Raw genomic sequence first — 15823 nt, 5'->3', positions numbered from 1 at the left:
ATAAGTGCTTGCTCTCCCTTGAGAGGCAGTGCCCACTCTTTGGTATGTCTTCCTCTGAGCAGCCTCTCTGTTAACTTGTCCTTAAGCCTATATTAGAATATCTAGCAAAACCCCACTTCAGTGTCACTCTAATGGCTATTCCTGACACTTCTTTCATCACCAAAGTCCTGAATCCTGGTAGGTTGGTCCCTAGAAGCTTTGGGGAACTCTTGAAGCTAGTAGAGGTGACAGCATGGAGCTGTGTCCCTGTGTCCTCACTGCTAACACGTTCAAGACTGGATTCTGTGGCCCTTTGGGAGTATATGCTTTCTACTTTCTCACTGGGCTCCTAAAACCACCTGTTGTTCTAAATGTCTGCTCACCCGTGTTCAAGGTCAACTGTAAAAGGAAGCATAGGAGGAAGGAGGAGCTATAGGGGAATTAGATAGATGTACAGGGCATATTTATTTTTTTCGCTTTTCCAGTCATGTCATACACGGTAATGAAGCACCTCCCACACAGACACAGATTTTAGGGAGCTTGCAGTTGTGTGGGGCACACAAGCAGGGTGACTAACTGATGGGACAAACGTATAGGATGCTCAGAGCCACAAAGGAGACACTGATGTCGTCTTGGTGGGGCAGGGAAGGCTGCCCAAGCTGAGACAGAAGGTGAGGAGTCTGAGGAGAGTGAGACAGAGGGTGGGAAGGTGGAGAGCAAGAATGGCCTTGGCAGAAGGAAAACCACACACTCAGAGTCAAAGAGCGGGTAGACTTCTGCTTCTGGGGAGAGATGGGAAGTTCAGCAATGCTCTTGAGTTTGCTGGTCCCTGCTTGGGATGCCTTCCTTTGCTCCCACACCATCACTGTTCACCTCCATGGCTCCTTTCAAGAGGTGAGTTGGAGTGTTTCCAGGTAGAGAAGAAGAAGACACACTTGGGTCTCCAGACCCCTAGAGAGGAGAGTCCACCTTTACTGCCTGGAAGATTTAGGCATTGCAGGTTGAAGTACAGGGGGTCATAACTCAAAACAGGTAGGATGTCTGTGGCAGACTGGAGAATGGTAGGGCTGGCTAGGCTGGAGGCAGGAAGAGGGAGATGAGCCAGGAGCTGTCTTAGTAACTGCCTCTGGCGTGAAGAGGATGCATGTGAGAAAAGAGGGAAGATGGGATGCAGGTTGTCAAGGAGACGATGGGCTAATGTGAAGTGACCCTCACTGAGATTGGGCAGGAGGAGGGAGGAGAGGCTCTTTTATTTCTCCTAAGTTCTAGTTGTTCCTCTCCTGTGTCCCCTGTCATCTTTTAACTTGAGCCCGCAAACCACCCTTCTCCCCCACCCATTCAGTTGTGGCTAACTTTTTTCATTATTTAGTTGGAATTTGAAATTCCTTCTAATAAGTGGTGTGCGTGTGTGTGTGTGTGTGTGTGTGTGTGTGTGTGTGTGTGTGTGTGATGTGTGTGTGGGGGTATGAGTACTATGGTGTACATATTGAGGTCAGAGGACAGCCTTGTAGATCAATTCTCTCCTTCCACCTTTACATGATTATTTGATTTTCATAATTAACTTTTAGTAAGTTCAATTACTAAATTTAGTAACTTTTGTATTTTCCAAGTGGCTATCTAGAAATTAATCAATAGACACGCCAGTGTGACCATAGTACGGGGTCTTCCATGCCAATCCATTTGACTTTTGCCATTGAGTTCCATGTCCTAGCCCTCAGAGTGTTTTCCCAGGCACAGGAGAGTCCTCAAGAATTGTTGGGCCTCATCTCACCGGTGTCTGTGTCTCTCATTCTGGTTGTGACTCGCTTTCTTCAGAGCTAAGGGCGCTGGCATGCACTTGGCTGTCTTGACTCTGCAGGTTCCTATGGGGCATGAAGGGCCTTACAGTGGGCTTTCCACATCTTAAGATGCTCTTAGGATCCCCCTTTAAAGCCTTAGTTCCTGTTTAAGTTGGCAGAACTCTGTGTTCCCTATACAATTTTTTTTTCTTTTTCTTTTTTTCGGAGCTGGGGACCGAACCCAGGGCCTTGCGTTTGCTAGGCAAGCGCTCTACCACTGAGCTAAATCCCCAACCCCTCCCTATACAATTTTACTGTGTGACAGGTCCCATCTCTTAAAGGGGTCATGTGGTTTATCTCAAGACTACCTGGTCTATGCCGAAATGTTGAAGCTATGCTAACTGCATACTTTGAATGAAGCCCACACTGTCTATTTCTTATCTTTCAACTTGTATTTATAAACTGAGAACAAGCTGACACCCCCAAGCCCTAGCAAAATAGGTATGCAAAATAGGCTTTATGTGTAGTAGACACTTAACACATGCTTAATGAAAGACTATGAATTCTGAGTCCATGGGTCTGTGGTGCAGCCTGGGTCTCAATACTTTCCTCAGGTAATTCTTGTATGCAGTGTATTGGCAGATATAAACCCTGCTTTGGTCTCTTCTGACAGCATCGTCAAGTCAGTGAGTAGAGAGACAGGAGTAGAGGCTTCTCTCTAGAAAGGTGAGCACACTGACTGCAGCTCTTAATTAAGCAGGAGGATCTTGAACTTGAAGCACTCTCATTGGGCTACACAGCCAGACACCATCTTAAAAATAATATTTCCCCCTGCACAGAGAGGAGGTGGGGACGAAGGGTGCCACCTCCTTCCCTCTGCAAATTGTTGTATTTCCAAGAATTCAAATACTTAAACCCAAAAAGTGTCAGGCCATGTTTACCTGTGTTTCATAGAGTGGGTTGAAGTTATTCCCAAAAAAGGGCAGTGTTAGTAAACCTTTGTCCTTCAGAGTTTTGGCAAGGAAACTGTTATGTTCAGCTAACAGTACACTGGGAATCCTTATGTATGTTAAGTGCATTTCTTGGCGCTGTGTGTGTGTGGTATCTGTGTATAAGCACAAACTCTATGTTTAGAGTCGTACATGTGTGGGTTTCTATTTAGTAGTATGGGGGTCAGTTCTTAGTTCATCTTACTTTAGACTGTTTTCTTTACTCTTATATGGAGTGATTCCTATTTTCAAACATAGAACTTGTTATGCATTTATCAGTTGTAAATGTATAACCCTGTTTAAAGTATTTTGAAATTTATTTAGTGCGTGTGTGATGTACACCATGGCACTTACTTGTGTAGAAACTAGAGGACAACTTGTAGAAGTCAGTTTTCTATTTCCTCTGTGTTAGTCCCTGAATCCAGACATGGAAGCCAAGTATCTTTACCTGCCGAGCCGTCTTACTGGCCCTAGGGTATAATTGTAATATATAATTGTGACAGTTAAGATTGGTTGTCACTTGACTGGATGGAGATCTCCTAAGAGACTAGAAAAACACTTCTCTGTGTTCGTCTGTGATGGTGTCAGAATGAACTAACAGCAGGAGAAAGACACGCCCTGAGTTTGGGTTCTGCCATCCCATAGGTTGGGAGTCCAGGTGGGGTAAAAGTGGGGATGACAGGGAAGAGAAGAGAGCTAGCTAGTGCAGGATCTGCTGGCTTGGCTTTCCAGCTGTCCTGAGGTGATCTGCTCCCACCCTCTCACACCTCCCTGCCATGAGTCAAGATATGTCATTCCTCCTTCCAATTGTTTATTCTGTCACAACATCAACAAAACTCTAACAGAAGGATGTTTCATTGTAGTGATAAATATAATTTCACACTTAAAAAGCCTGCTGTAACCTCCAGCATTTTATCTTGAAACATTCAAACATCTACAATTATTAAAATAACAAAGTATCTACTACCTAGACTCAAATATAGTCACATTTGGTCAGAACTGCTTTCACTATTGTTCTGAGAATGACCTTCAGACACCGTGGGACTTCACCCCTAATGCTTCATCAGATACCACCCAGTGTGAAGGGAGTTATTTCACATGGACACGCTGCCATGATTCCAACCAAGCAGAATCCACAGTTGCTTTGGCGACAGCCTGGAGTATGCAGCAGATAAACACCAAAGACGAGGCAGATGTCAGCGCCAGAGTTGTCTTTACGTCTGACCTTCTTCACACGTGTGCCGAGGATTTTCCCTTCTCCTGCCATCCCCTGGAGGCTGCTGGGATTGCTGATGCACTGTTTGTCCAGTTCTCATGTGAGCTCAACCCAGGTCCACTTACTATGATTATATGGGAAATACTTCTACGCACGGAGCCATCTCTCCAGCCCCTCTGATTTGGGAACAATTCTCTTTCTTCACATGAATATGTGCACATGTGTGCACACACGTACACACACAGACACGCATGCACACACAAACACATATGATCAAGACTTCATATTAAGAACTGTGATTTATATTTAACATTTAGAAATGTTGAATGTTGCTTACCCTCTTCAGTTTACATTTATGTGTTTTTTTTTCACTCTTTCATCATATTTACCCAGTTCCTGGGATTAGTTTCAAAATTAAGGTAGTAATAATGCTATTGACACGACAAAGCTAATTTGGTAAGCCTTAAGGTGTCTTTGCAGATCTTTTCTCCCAGCTGTATCTTGAGCAGAGAACACTGTCTTTCCATCAACCATCTTTTCTACATGGCGGTCTGATTAGCAAGATGTGCAGTTTGGCGTCACTGTTTTTGTTACTGTTTGTCTTGTCCACTCTTTTTCTTTTGATCCTGTCTTTTAATAGGCGAAGTATTGGCAGGATTTGGAAACCAAGTTGTTGTAAAAAGATATTTAGTTTTCATTACTGTTTCTCTTACCTCCCTTCTAGTGACCCCTATTGGCAGTTGCTTTTATCTTCTGGCTCCTTCTTCCTCCCTCCCTCCCTCCCTCCCTCCCTCCCTCCCTCCCTCCCTCCCTTCTTCCCTCCCTCCCTCCCTCCTTCCCTCCTTCTCTCTTCTTCTCTTTCTTCTTCCTTCTTTCCTTCCATTCCTTTCTCTTTCTCTCTCTTTCTTCCTTCCTTCCCTTCTTTTTTCTTTCATTCTTTCATTCTTTCTTTCCAATGCTAAGTCTAGTTATGTTACTTCAAAATCATGGTGACCCTTAGCCTCTCAAGTTCTACCATGCCCAAGTGCTTTGTTAACTGAATTATGTTCTGTGCTACTTTTTGTAAAACTAAGCAAACATGGAACGGTTACTCTTCCCTTTTCTTTCATGGAAAACAGTATTTCCCCCCACCCCCACTTAACAACATAGTCTACAAGTCATTCTATTGCAGTTCCTAGAAATAGATGCATATAGTATAGCATAATATAATTGAATAATAGATATCTCTTATAGTGGCATGTATCTACTGTACTTCGTTTAGCGCTGGCTTTGGGCACTTAGGCTATTTCCAATGTTCTTTTACTTCAAAGGCTACCGTGAATAACCTGTATATCCACATTGGTTCAGATTTGCAGTAGCGTCTTCTGTTAGAGTCTTAGAAATAGGATCACTGGTTTAAAGGTATGAGCACTTCCGTTGCCAGCTATTGCTAGCATTCCCTCTGTAGGAGTTAGGCCATTTTATTCTTCCCTCAGCAATGCACAAGGGTCCATTTCCATGCTGGATGAGCATTACAAGTGTCACTTTATAAGTATGCAAATGACTGGAGATTCACCTTTCGGTACTGTGAGCTGAAGAGCAGATGTTTTAGAGCATTCGAGAAGTAGCCAGAACGTGGTAGTGACCAAAATACATGTTGTAGCATATGGTATTGGTGTCCTGCCCATATTAATTTAGGTCACAAACTCTAACTTCTCACCACCTTTCTTCTTGTAAAAGGCAGGGCAGAACCTCCAGAGACCCCATGTTTTCTGGTGGCGGCCCTTAGCGGATGACTGCACAACAGCCCTGTTCTCTGTCTTGACGTGCTGACTCTGGGGCTTTCAGAGTATCCCTAGGGAGCTGTTCCATTGTGGCAACCGGCTCATGTTGTACCCTTTGTGTGTCCCATCTAATTCCTCCTTTTTCCAATGGATGGGTATTTGTTTTTGTTTTTCTTATTTTTTTAATTTCCCAACAAACTGATTGCATTCTGATCCTTGTCTCCAGAACCTGTATTTTAGAGATGAACAAGTGGTTGCCTAATATATTCCTGAAAGTATCTACGTTTTTGAAGTAATCTAGGGATGAGTAATTCTGTTATTTGATATTTACCCATCTAATATCTCCTGTAGCATGCTAAGATGATCTGGTAAAGTGTCCATGTGCTGTCAGAGTCTTCGGTGTTGAGAAACAACAGCATCTTTGTAGAAACACGTGTGAAGAAGCATGTGAACAGAGCATTAATGAGCAACATAGCTGAGGGCTGAGGAAGGCTCAACGGGTAAAGTGCTTGCATGAGGTTCTGGGTTCAGATTCCCAACAATCACATAAAAAGACAAGTTTGAGCCAGGCATGGTGATACGCACCTTTAACCCCATCACTCAGGAGGCACAGGCAGATGACCTCTGTGAGTTCAAGGGCATCTGATCTGTATAGTGAGTTCCAGGCTAGCCAGGGCAACACAGAGAGATGCTGTCTTTAAAAAAACGAGTTTGAGGATATACACTTGTAACCCCAGTTTTTTGTTTTTGTTTTTTCAGCCAGCTAAACCAACAGGTAGGTCTAGCCTTTAGCCAGAATGTGGTAGTGACCTAAATAACATATTGTAGCATATAGTATTGGTGCCTTGGCCATATCAACCCTGCTTCAGAAAATAAGACAGAAAGTGTTTCATGAAGACATGCAACGTCAGCAGCAGGCTTCTGTATATAGGTGCTTTAGATTGTACTTTAGTGTATAACACACAACACACACACACATATGCACACATATATGTACACACATGCAGAGAATAAGATAAAAGTACTACTACTACTACTACTACTACTACTACTACTACTACTACTACTACTACTAGTGATATAATTGATGTCCCAATTGGGATACAGTCCCAAGTGCTGTAATGATAAGAACAGTCAATAGCAGAGATGTGTTTGGGGACAACTCCAGAGAATTATGTGTATATTTGTGTGTCTGTAAGTGCCCATGGAGGCTAGAGCCATCAGATCCCTCCCCCTCTGAGCTGGAGCCACAAGTGGTTCTATGCCCCCTGATGTAGGTGCTAGGAATTAAACTCTGGTCCTTAGCAAGGGCAGGCTGCTTACTTTACTACTGAGCCATATCTCCAGTCCCAAAGACTTTCTATCAGAAGCTGATCTTAGATGAGAGGTCAAACCACAGCAACTGGAGAACTCATGGGACTATAGAGTTTTTAATGAGGTCCACAGAAAATAATTCTGTGTAATTAAAAATGTAATTGGGGTTATTTTTAAAGCTCTAAAGTTTTGCCTCTAGACTATCACTGTCAGAAATAGTAAAGGAAACCCTCAACACAGAGAGGAAAAACATGCCATGTGGACATTTTGATCAATACAGCAGAATAAAAATTGCTAGAAAATAGCATATACAAGAGATGACTTCCGTATCATATTTTAAACTATCCTTGAAAGGCAGGGTGCTAGCTAAAGCAAAAAGTAATAATAATATATCAGGAACCTATGGGATGCGCTGGAGTAAATGGATGGATGGTATTAATAGCAAAATGTCTGGGGCAGAGGATGTGCCTGTACACAACGATGAAGTCTTTAAATTATGCATCAAAACCTAAGTTATTAGTTCATGGCAAAGCACGGTAATTTTTAAATGTTTGCTATAAATCTCAGAGGAGCCACTGAAAATGAAGGCATACTAATCATGGAAAGACAAAGAGACTAAAGATGCAGTCAATTCAAAATAAGACAGAGAAAGAAGAAAAGAGGATAAAGAAAATATGAGACAAAGAAAAAGACCAATGGATTCTAATGCAGCCTGATAAATAGCAGCATTAAATATAAATGATCTAAATATCCCAAGCAGGGAGATTTCAGTGTGTGTTAAGAAAATGCAGAAGTTCACAATATGCTATCTCTATGGCAATCACTTCAAATACAAGTCTTCAGGGTAAAAACATAAAAGATTAAAATAAAAGTTATTGTGTAGTTACACAAGGCACTATGACCACGGCAACTTAGAAAAGATAGCATTTCCTTTGAGCTTATGTATTCAGAGGGTTAGAGTCCACGATTGTGGAGCAAGGGCATGGTGGTAGCAGGGACAGCTGAGAGATCACATCTTCATTGGCAAATTGTAGCTAGAGAGAGACAGAGACTGGGACAGCCTGAGTCCTTTGGAACCTTAAAGCCCACCCCCAGAGATATACCTCTTCAACAAAGTCACATTTCCTTCTCAAATAATTATACCAACTGGATGACATACTCAAACATGTCTATGAGTCTATGAGAACCGTTTTATCAAGCCATTATAACTGAAAATAAATAATAATTAGAAGGAAGGGGGTGTTTTATATTAATATCAGACAACATAGACTTAAGATCAGTGAATAGCATCAGGATACGGAGTACCATGTCAACTGGTGTGGTGGCATAACATCCCAGCACTTGGAAGATAGAGGCAGATAGACTTCTGTGAGTTCAAGGCCAACCTAGTTTACATAGTGATACCCTATCTTTGAATATAAATAAATAAATAAATAAATAAATAAATACCATTGTAGTTCATCAGAATACATAAATAAACAACAACAACAACACCCTGTTAATAGGTTCTCAAAGCTCACAAAGCAAAAGCTGATTAAATCTAAAAGAAAAATAGAGAAAAAAAAATACTACGAAAAAAAAAACTCTACAAAAAACTTCCCAGAATGTTGAAAAGAAAGCACTTGTTAAATCAGTCTCTTAGATAACCATCACACAGAAATCTCCAGACCTGACAAAGACAAAACGCTCTTGATGGACATAGACAAAATTTGACCAGATTCAATCGAACAATATTCCAGAAGAAAGAAGGGTCATGACCAAATGCAATTAAACCATTGATTCAACATCTAAAAGGTAGCGTAATTTGTCATATTAACAGACCACAAAAGGTCTTCTCCTCAACTGACCGTGGCATCTTTGTCTAGCATTCCATTCTTTCTGATGTAGTGATTCCTGTGAGTCCAGCCATGGGGTGAGACTCGGGTGGAGTCCTACTCAGGGGAGATTGCGATTTCTGAACTATGCCACAGGCAGTTTGGGCTGCCTATTTGGGTATCAATGAAGTTGGGAGGGAAAGGTCTAAAAACAGGCTGGGAGCCCAGAACATGTCTAGCCCTATGGGAGCTCTGGGCCTGGAGCTGGGGCCAAGATGGGGTTACAGGCCATCCTGGTGGTCATGTCTTCTCGTTCTGTATCCAGGTGGATCACTACGCCTTGCTATACACCTTGCAGCTGATGTACACTGTGGGCTACTCCGTGTCTCTCATCTCCCTCTTCTTGGCTCTTACACTCTTCTTGTTCCTTCGGTGAGTACAACCACAATATGTAGTCAGACATGTGTCCTGTAATTTTCTTGGTGGGCATCACTAGAAGGCAGCCTAAGAGACCATCATCTGCTGGATGATATCATGGATCTTCAGAGCAGAAGGCTAACGATTCTTGACTACATCCACTCTCTTTTGTAAATGAGAGGACAGAAAGTTCCAAATGAGAGAGAGAGGCATTGAGTCCTTACTGGTGGGAAAGGCAATTGGATACAAGGATAGGACTTGAAGCAGGACTCCAGACCTTGCCTTTGCCACTGTGCATAAATTCCTGATCATACCCTTTACTACCATAGCACCAGCTATTCCACCAGAGACATCGTTGACACACAAGAACCCACTTCCCCCTCAAAAGTCATGGTAGGCCTAGGATTTAATGAGGCCTGTGGACCCTGGCCTGCTGTCAGCCACTGTAATTTTCCTAATCTGAGTAAAGATTAATTCTAATTCTAGAAGGTTACTGTTAGTTGCTATGGGAAGGTGAAATGATTTTCATAGGGCACCCAGCTGCTGGGTCACAACCAATCAGTCCATTGCTCTGTTTCAAAATCCAAAGCCCCAGTGCACTTTGCTAAACCACTTTCAGTGCATCCTAAGCAAGATGATTATGAATCTATGAGGAATCTTGGTGCAAGGAGGTCTCTCAGTCAGAGGCACTGGTAAGTATAACATGGCTGAATGGACATTCAATACTGGTGCAGGAGCCCATATGAAGACCCTGGAGATGTGAGGGGTAGAGTGCCCCACGTGGGCTCACCTGAACCTAGATATGGCCTTATTTGTCTTGCCAACCTCATGACCTTCCATAGCTCCAGGAACAGACATGATATCTTACTAGAGAACACTGACGTTTTTGCAAGTTTCACCTCCAATACCCACTGATGACGCACTAACTCCTTTCTTCGTGCACTTAAAACCTGCTCCAGCAGGAGATACATTCATGAGCGCTTGGCTTGACCAAGTATCTGTTTCACTTGAGCCTCCTGGTCTACCTGGGGAGAAGCGTCTATATGTCATAAAACGCAAGAGTCCACCTCCATTTGGAAGTTCCAGGGTGACTTTGGAGGAAGGCAAGTGGTGTGAGCTAGGAGTGACACTGAGAGCACAGAGGTAGAGAAGATAGACCGAGGACACATAGTTACAACAGCCTGAGTAACAGAGTTAGCGGGAGACCCCGGGTAGAAGTGATTACATTTGACAGTGTTTCTGGACACTATTACATTGCATTTTATATGAGTTAATTGATGTGATCTTCCCCTGGCCTCTGAGAGAAATGTTCTAATTCTTAGAGACATCTGAACCTCGGAGAGCCAATTCTCAGCACTCTAGGCCCAAATCTCAGTCCCACTGCTCACTGCCCAGGGGCTTCTGACATTTACAAAATCAAGGTTACAAAAGTGCCCACCCCTCCAGTGGCAACAAGAAGTGAACAAGTGGCAACCATAGGTCCCTGTACGCAGGCCTGGCATATCACACGTGTTATCTAGGCAACAACTTCTTGCCCCATTTCCCAGATGGGGAGAATAAGGTGCAGAGAAGCAAGGGCATCTAGACCAGCACCTAGACCTCTGTCTCTGGTGACAGATGCACAGGCAGTCAGGCCTGCACTCCCAGCCCTTCCTTCCTGAGGGAAGACACTGTGTTATTTTTGTGCAGAAAACTGCATTGCACACGCAATTACATCCACATGAACCTGTTCGCTTCGTTCATCCTGAAAGTTCTGGCTGTCCTGGTGAAGGACATGGTCTCCCACAACTCTTACTCCAAGAGGCCCGATGATGAGAGTGGATGGATGTCATATCTGTCAGAGGTAATCCCCTCCCACATGAGAGTGGGGAGGGGGATGGGCTGGGGAGGGGGGGGACAGAATGATAAAGGGTGGTTAAAACTTATCTGGTAGACAGACAGTATACTACTTAAAACCCAACCTTCAAGAACAGACCAGGTAAAGGGATCCTGAGGCTGATGGGCTGGCTTCCCATGGGTGACTTCTCAACTGCAAGCAAAAGACTAGATCAATCTTCTGTTGAGATAGGCTGTCACCGTGTAACCCAGGCTGGAACTTAGGATCCTTCTGCTTCTGCTTCATGAGTACTGGAATCACATGTGAGTGGCACCATGCCCCTAGACGAGTAGGTTTTAAGTTATGGAGATGCGGAGATGGCTCAGTGGATCAAGCCCTTGCTGTGAACATATGAGAACTTGGGCAAGCTAGTTAACTAGGCTAGCCAGGCTAGCCAAGTCAGGAAACTCTAGTTTCAAGTGGGAGACTCTGATGTAGTGTATGTAGTATAGCACAATCAAAGAAGTTAGCTAATGTCAACTTCTACATGCACAGGCATGCATATATATATATATATATATATATATATATATATATGCATGCACCCACACGTGTAAAAATTTGGGCACATGTACGGGTGCATGCATGTGCACACACCACATACACACAAATAAAAAAGGTTTGAGCTATGGATTGATCATGAATCTTCTTCCATTTATTTGTGTGTGCAGGAGTGTATTTGGGGGTCAAAGTAGAACACAGCTCAAGGAGTTGATTCTTTTCTTTCCACCATGTGGGTCCCAGGGATCAAACTCGTGGTCAGGACTAGCGGCAAGCACCTTCACCTGCTGGGCCAGCTCCCTGGGTCCTTAATCATGAATATCATACTCAAAATTTCTGTTTTTTTTTCTTTTTCAAGTGTCTATAGTAACTTTTCTAGGAATATGTCTAGACATTTCAGGCAACCTTTCAAGGTTCTTGGCATAATAGTGCTCATGACCTCTGGATTTTCTTCAAGTCTGTCGAGCCTGTACTTGTCTTCATTTTCATTTCCTGTATTGATTACTTACCTTTGCTGTTTTACTTTCACACCTTGGTGGCTCCCACTAGAAGTTTCTCAATTTTATTGAGCTTTCCCAAGAACAAAGCCTCGGCATCATTGAGTCCTTTTAGCTTATAGTCTCATTTGCATCCGTTTCTACTTTTATTATTTCCTTCCATGGGATTTCTTTGGGTTGCTTGCCATTGTTTTAACTAACTTTTCTCATGAGAACTCACGGTAATGGGCCTTTAACTCTTTTTTTTTTTTTTTAGATGGTAGCACTTAAGGGTAGAAGTTTCACTTCAGGTCCTGGTTTGGTATTAGTTGCAAATACATTACAAAAATTAGGTACAAAGTTTGGCGCACAGTGCTTTTTTTTTTTTCACATTCAGTTCAAGAAAAGCTTCTCCTTTGTTATTTGGCTTAGGTCTATGAGATGATTATCAGTCATATGAAGATTTATTTAGTTCCTGTGGTTCCTAGCCTAGTTGAACTGAGGTTGTAGACCAGACCTTTCTAAGCTTTCATTTGGGCTGTGGCTGATGGTAGACTCTCTCTGATTTTGCTTTCTTTTTCTTTCATTCATTCATTAATTAGTTCATTTATTCATGTAACTTTGTATGTATGTGTGTGTACACCATGTACATGAAGAAGCCCCAAAAGGTTTGTAGAAGGCATCAGGTCCCATGGGACTGTAGTTACACAGACTGTTGTGAGCCACCATGTAGATGCTGTGAAACAATCCAGGTTCTTTGCAAGAGCAGTAAGTGCTCTTGACCACTAAGCCATCCCTCTAGACTCTGGTTTATTTATTATTTTTTTTTAAGTCTGAATACGGTGTTTACTTTGTGTAAGTGGAGTCCTGAGTTCCCCAGGACAACATAGACAAGAAGCAGTAGCTCATACCTGTAGACCCAGCACCTAGGAAGCAGAAGGCAGGAGGATCAGAAGTTCAGGATCATCCTTGGCTACATAACAAGTTCGAGCCCAGCCTGGGATACATAAAACACACACACACACACACACACACACACACACACACACACACACACACACAGAGAGAGAGAGAGAGAGAGAGAGAGAGAGAGAGAGAGAGAGAGAATAAACAAACAAATAAATAAAAAGAATAAAAAGAACCTAGAACAGTGGTTCTCAACCTTCCTTCTGTGGCAACTCTTTAATACAGTTCCTCATGTTGTGGTGACCCCTCCCCCCACCATAGAATGATTTTAGTTGCTATTTCGTAACTGAAATTTTGCTACAGTTATGAATTGTAATGTAAATATCTATGTTTTCCGATGGTTTTAGGCAACCCCTGTGAAAGGGGTTGTGACCCACAGGTTGAGATATTAAGGAAGAGACTGATCTTTGAAAGTTTCATGAAACTTTCTTACCAGCCTCCTTGAGGTAGTTAGCAAGGGCCCAGGAAGCAGGGGAGGACAGGTGTGGGCGTGTGTACGCTTGGGGAATCCTGCTCATCCCCGTGCTGAGAACGCCAGGTCTCATCCAGGTTCTGTCTCTGCAGACATCCGTCTCCTGTCGCTCCGTCCAGGTCCTCCTGCACTACTTTGTGGGCACCAATCACTTGTGGCTGCTGGTTGAAGGACTTTACCTCCACACTCTGCTGGAGCCCACAGTGTTTCCTGAAAGGCGGCTGTGGCCCAAGTACCTGGTGGTGGGTTGGGGTGAGTGACATGGCTCCCATCCATCTCCCAAGGACCCATCAGAACATGGGAGTTCATCAGAGCCTTTGGTTGGAGCTAGAAATCCCAACTAGAGGATGATATCCGGAGAAGATAGTTCTCAATGACAAAGGTCTCCTAAGAAAATGTGTGCGTGCTCACCCGTGTCTGTACACGTGTGCATATACACATACATCTATTCATGAGCATAGGTGCATATGCCCAATACGTATATGCGAAAATGGATAAATCTTTGATGTAACCAGATGACATCCTTCTAAGACTTCTTTCTTTTTTTTTTTTTGACCTTTGAGTTCATATTTTTTTATTTTTTATTAACTTGAGTATTTCTTATATACATTTCGAGTGTTATTCCCTTTCCCGGTTTCTGGGGAAACATTCCCCTCCCCCCTCCCCTTCTTTATGGACGTTCCCCTCCCCATCCTCCCCCTCTTGCCGCCCTCCCCCCAACAATCTAGTTCACTGGGGGTTCAGTCTTAGCAGGACCTAGGACTTCCCCTTCCACTGGTGCTCTACTAGGATATTTATTGCTACCTATGAGGTCAGAATCCAGGGTCAGTCCATGTATAGTCTTTAGGTAGTGGCTTAGTCCCTGGAAGCTCTGGTTGCTTGACATTGTTGTACTTTTTGGGTCTCGAGCCCCTTCAAGCTCTTCCAGTTCTTTCTCTGATTCCTTCAACGGGGGTCCTATTCTCAGTTCAGTGGTTTGCTGCTGGCATTCGCTTCTGTGTTTGCTGTATTCTGGCTGTGTCTCTCGGGAGAGATCTACATCCGGCTCCTGTCGGCCTGCACTTCTTTGCTTCATCCATCTTATCTAATTGGATGACTGTATATGCGTGGGCCACATGTGGGGTAGGCTCTGAATGGGTGTTCCTTCTGTGTCTGTTTTAATCTTTGCCTCTCTATTCCCTGCCAAGGGTATTCTTGTTCCCCTTTTAAAGAAGGAGTGAAGCATTCACATTTTGATCATCCGTCTTGAGTTTCATTTGTTCTAGGCATCTAAGGTAATTCAAGCATTTGGGCTAATAGCCACTTATCAATGAGTGCATGCCATGTGTGTTTTTCTGTGGTTGGGTTACCTCACTCAGGATGATATTTTCCAGTTCCGACCATTTGCCTACAAATTTCATAAAGTCATTGTTTTTGATAGCTGAGTAATATTCCATTGTGTAGATGTACCACATTTTCTGTATCCATTCCTCTGTTGAAGGGCATCTGGGTTCTTTCCAGCTTCTGGCTATTATAAATAAGGCTGCGATGAACACAGTGGAGCATGTGTCTTTTTTATATGTTGGGGCATCTTTTGGGTATATGCCCAAGAGAGGTATAGCTGGATCCTCAGGCAGTTCAATGTCTAATTTTCTGAGGAACCTCCAGACTGATTTCCAGAATGGTTGTACCAGTCTGCAATCCCACCAACAATGGAGGAGTGTTCCTCTTTCTCCACATCCTCGCCAGCATCTGCTGTCACCTGAGTTTTTGATCTTAGCCATTCTCACTGGTGTGAGGTGAAATCTCAGGGTTGTTTTGATTTGCATTTCCCTTATGACTAAAGATGTTGAACATTTCTTTAGGTGTTTCTCAGCCATTTGGCATTCCTCAGCTGTGAATTCTTTGTTTAGTTCTGAACCCCATTTTTAAATAGGGTTATTTGCTAAGACTTCTTTCTAATAGCATTAGCCTGCTCACTGTGACATAATAAAATATCTGTGTGGCTTGAACAACAGATACTGCTTTCTCTGCTTTGGGAGGCTCTGAGTCCAATGTGTTTGTATTCTGGTGAGTGCAAAACTCTTCTTGGTGTGCACAAAACTGCCTTCTTGGCTGTATCCTCTCCTGGTGGAGAGAGGGAGAAAATGAGACCTCCAATCTCTTTTCATAAGGACACTAATCCCATCATGAGGACTCCAACTCAGAACACTGTCTAAACTTAGTTACCCCACATTCTTCATTATCAAATAGCATCACAGTGGTGATAGATCTTCCACACAG

General features: G+C 43.1%; 1 protein-coding gene across 3 annotated transcripts in view; it reads left to right on the top strand.

Annotated features, from left to right (window-relative positions):
• The window catches only part of Glp2r (glucagon-like peptide 2 receptor), a 68147-nt gene that overhangs the window by 15185 nt on the left and 37139 nt on the right, over positions 1 to 15823 (top strand). For all 3 annotated transcript variants that reach the window (NM_021848.2, XM_087574035.1, XM_087574034.1), the window contains 3 exon segments: positions 9179 to 9285; positions 10960 to 11113; positions 13654 to 13813. In NM_021848.2, coding sequence (NP_068620.1) covers positions 9179 to 9285; positions 10960 to 11113; positions 13654 to 13813 — 421 coding nt within the window.

Source organism: Rattus norvegicus, chromosome 10 (assembly GCF_021556685.1).
Source record: "Rattus norvegicus strain SHRSP/BbbUtx chromosome 10, alternate assembly SHRSP_T2T, whole genome shotgun sequence".
Taxonomy (NCBI): Eukaryota; Metazoa; Chordata; class Mammalia; order Rodentia; family Muridae; genus Rattus; species Rattus norvegicus.
Note: the sequence above shows the minus strand (reverse complement) of the source record. Positions and strands in the feature narration are given on the sequence as shown.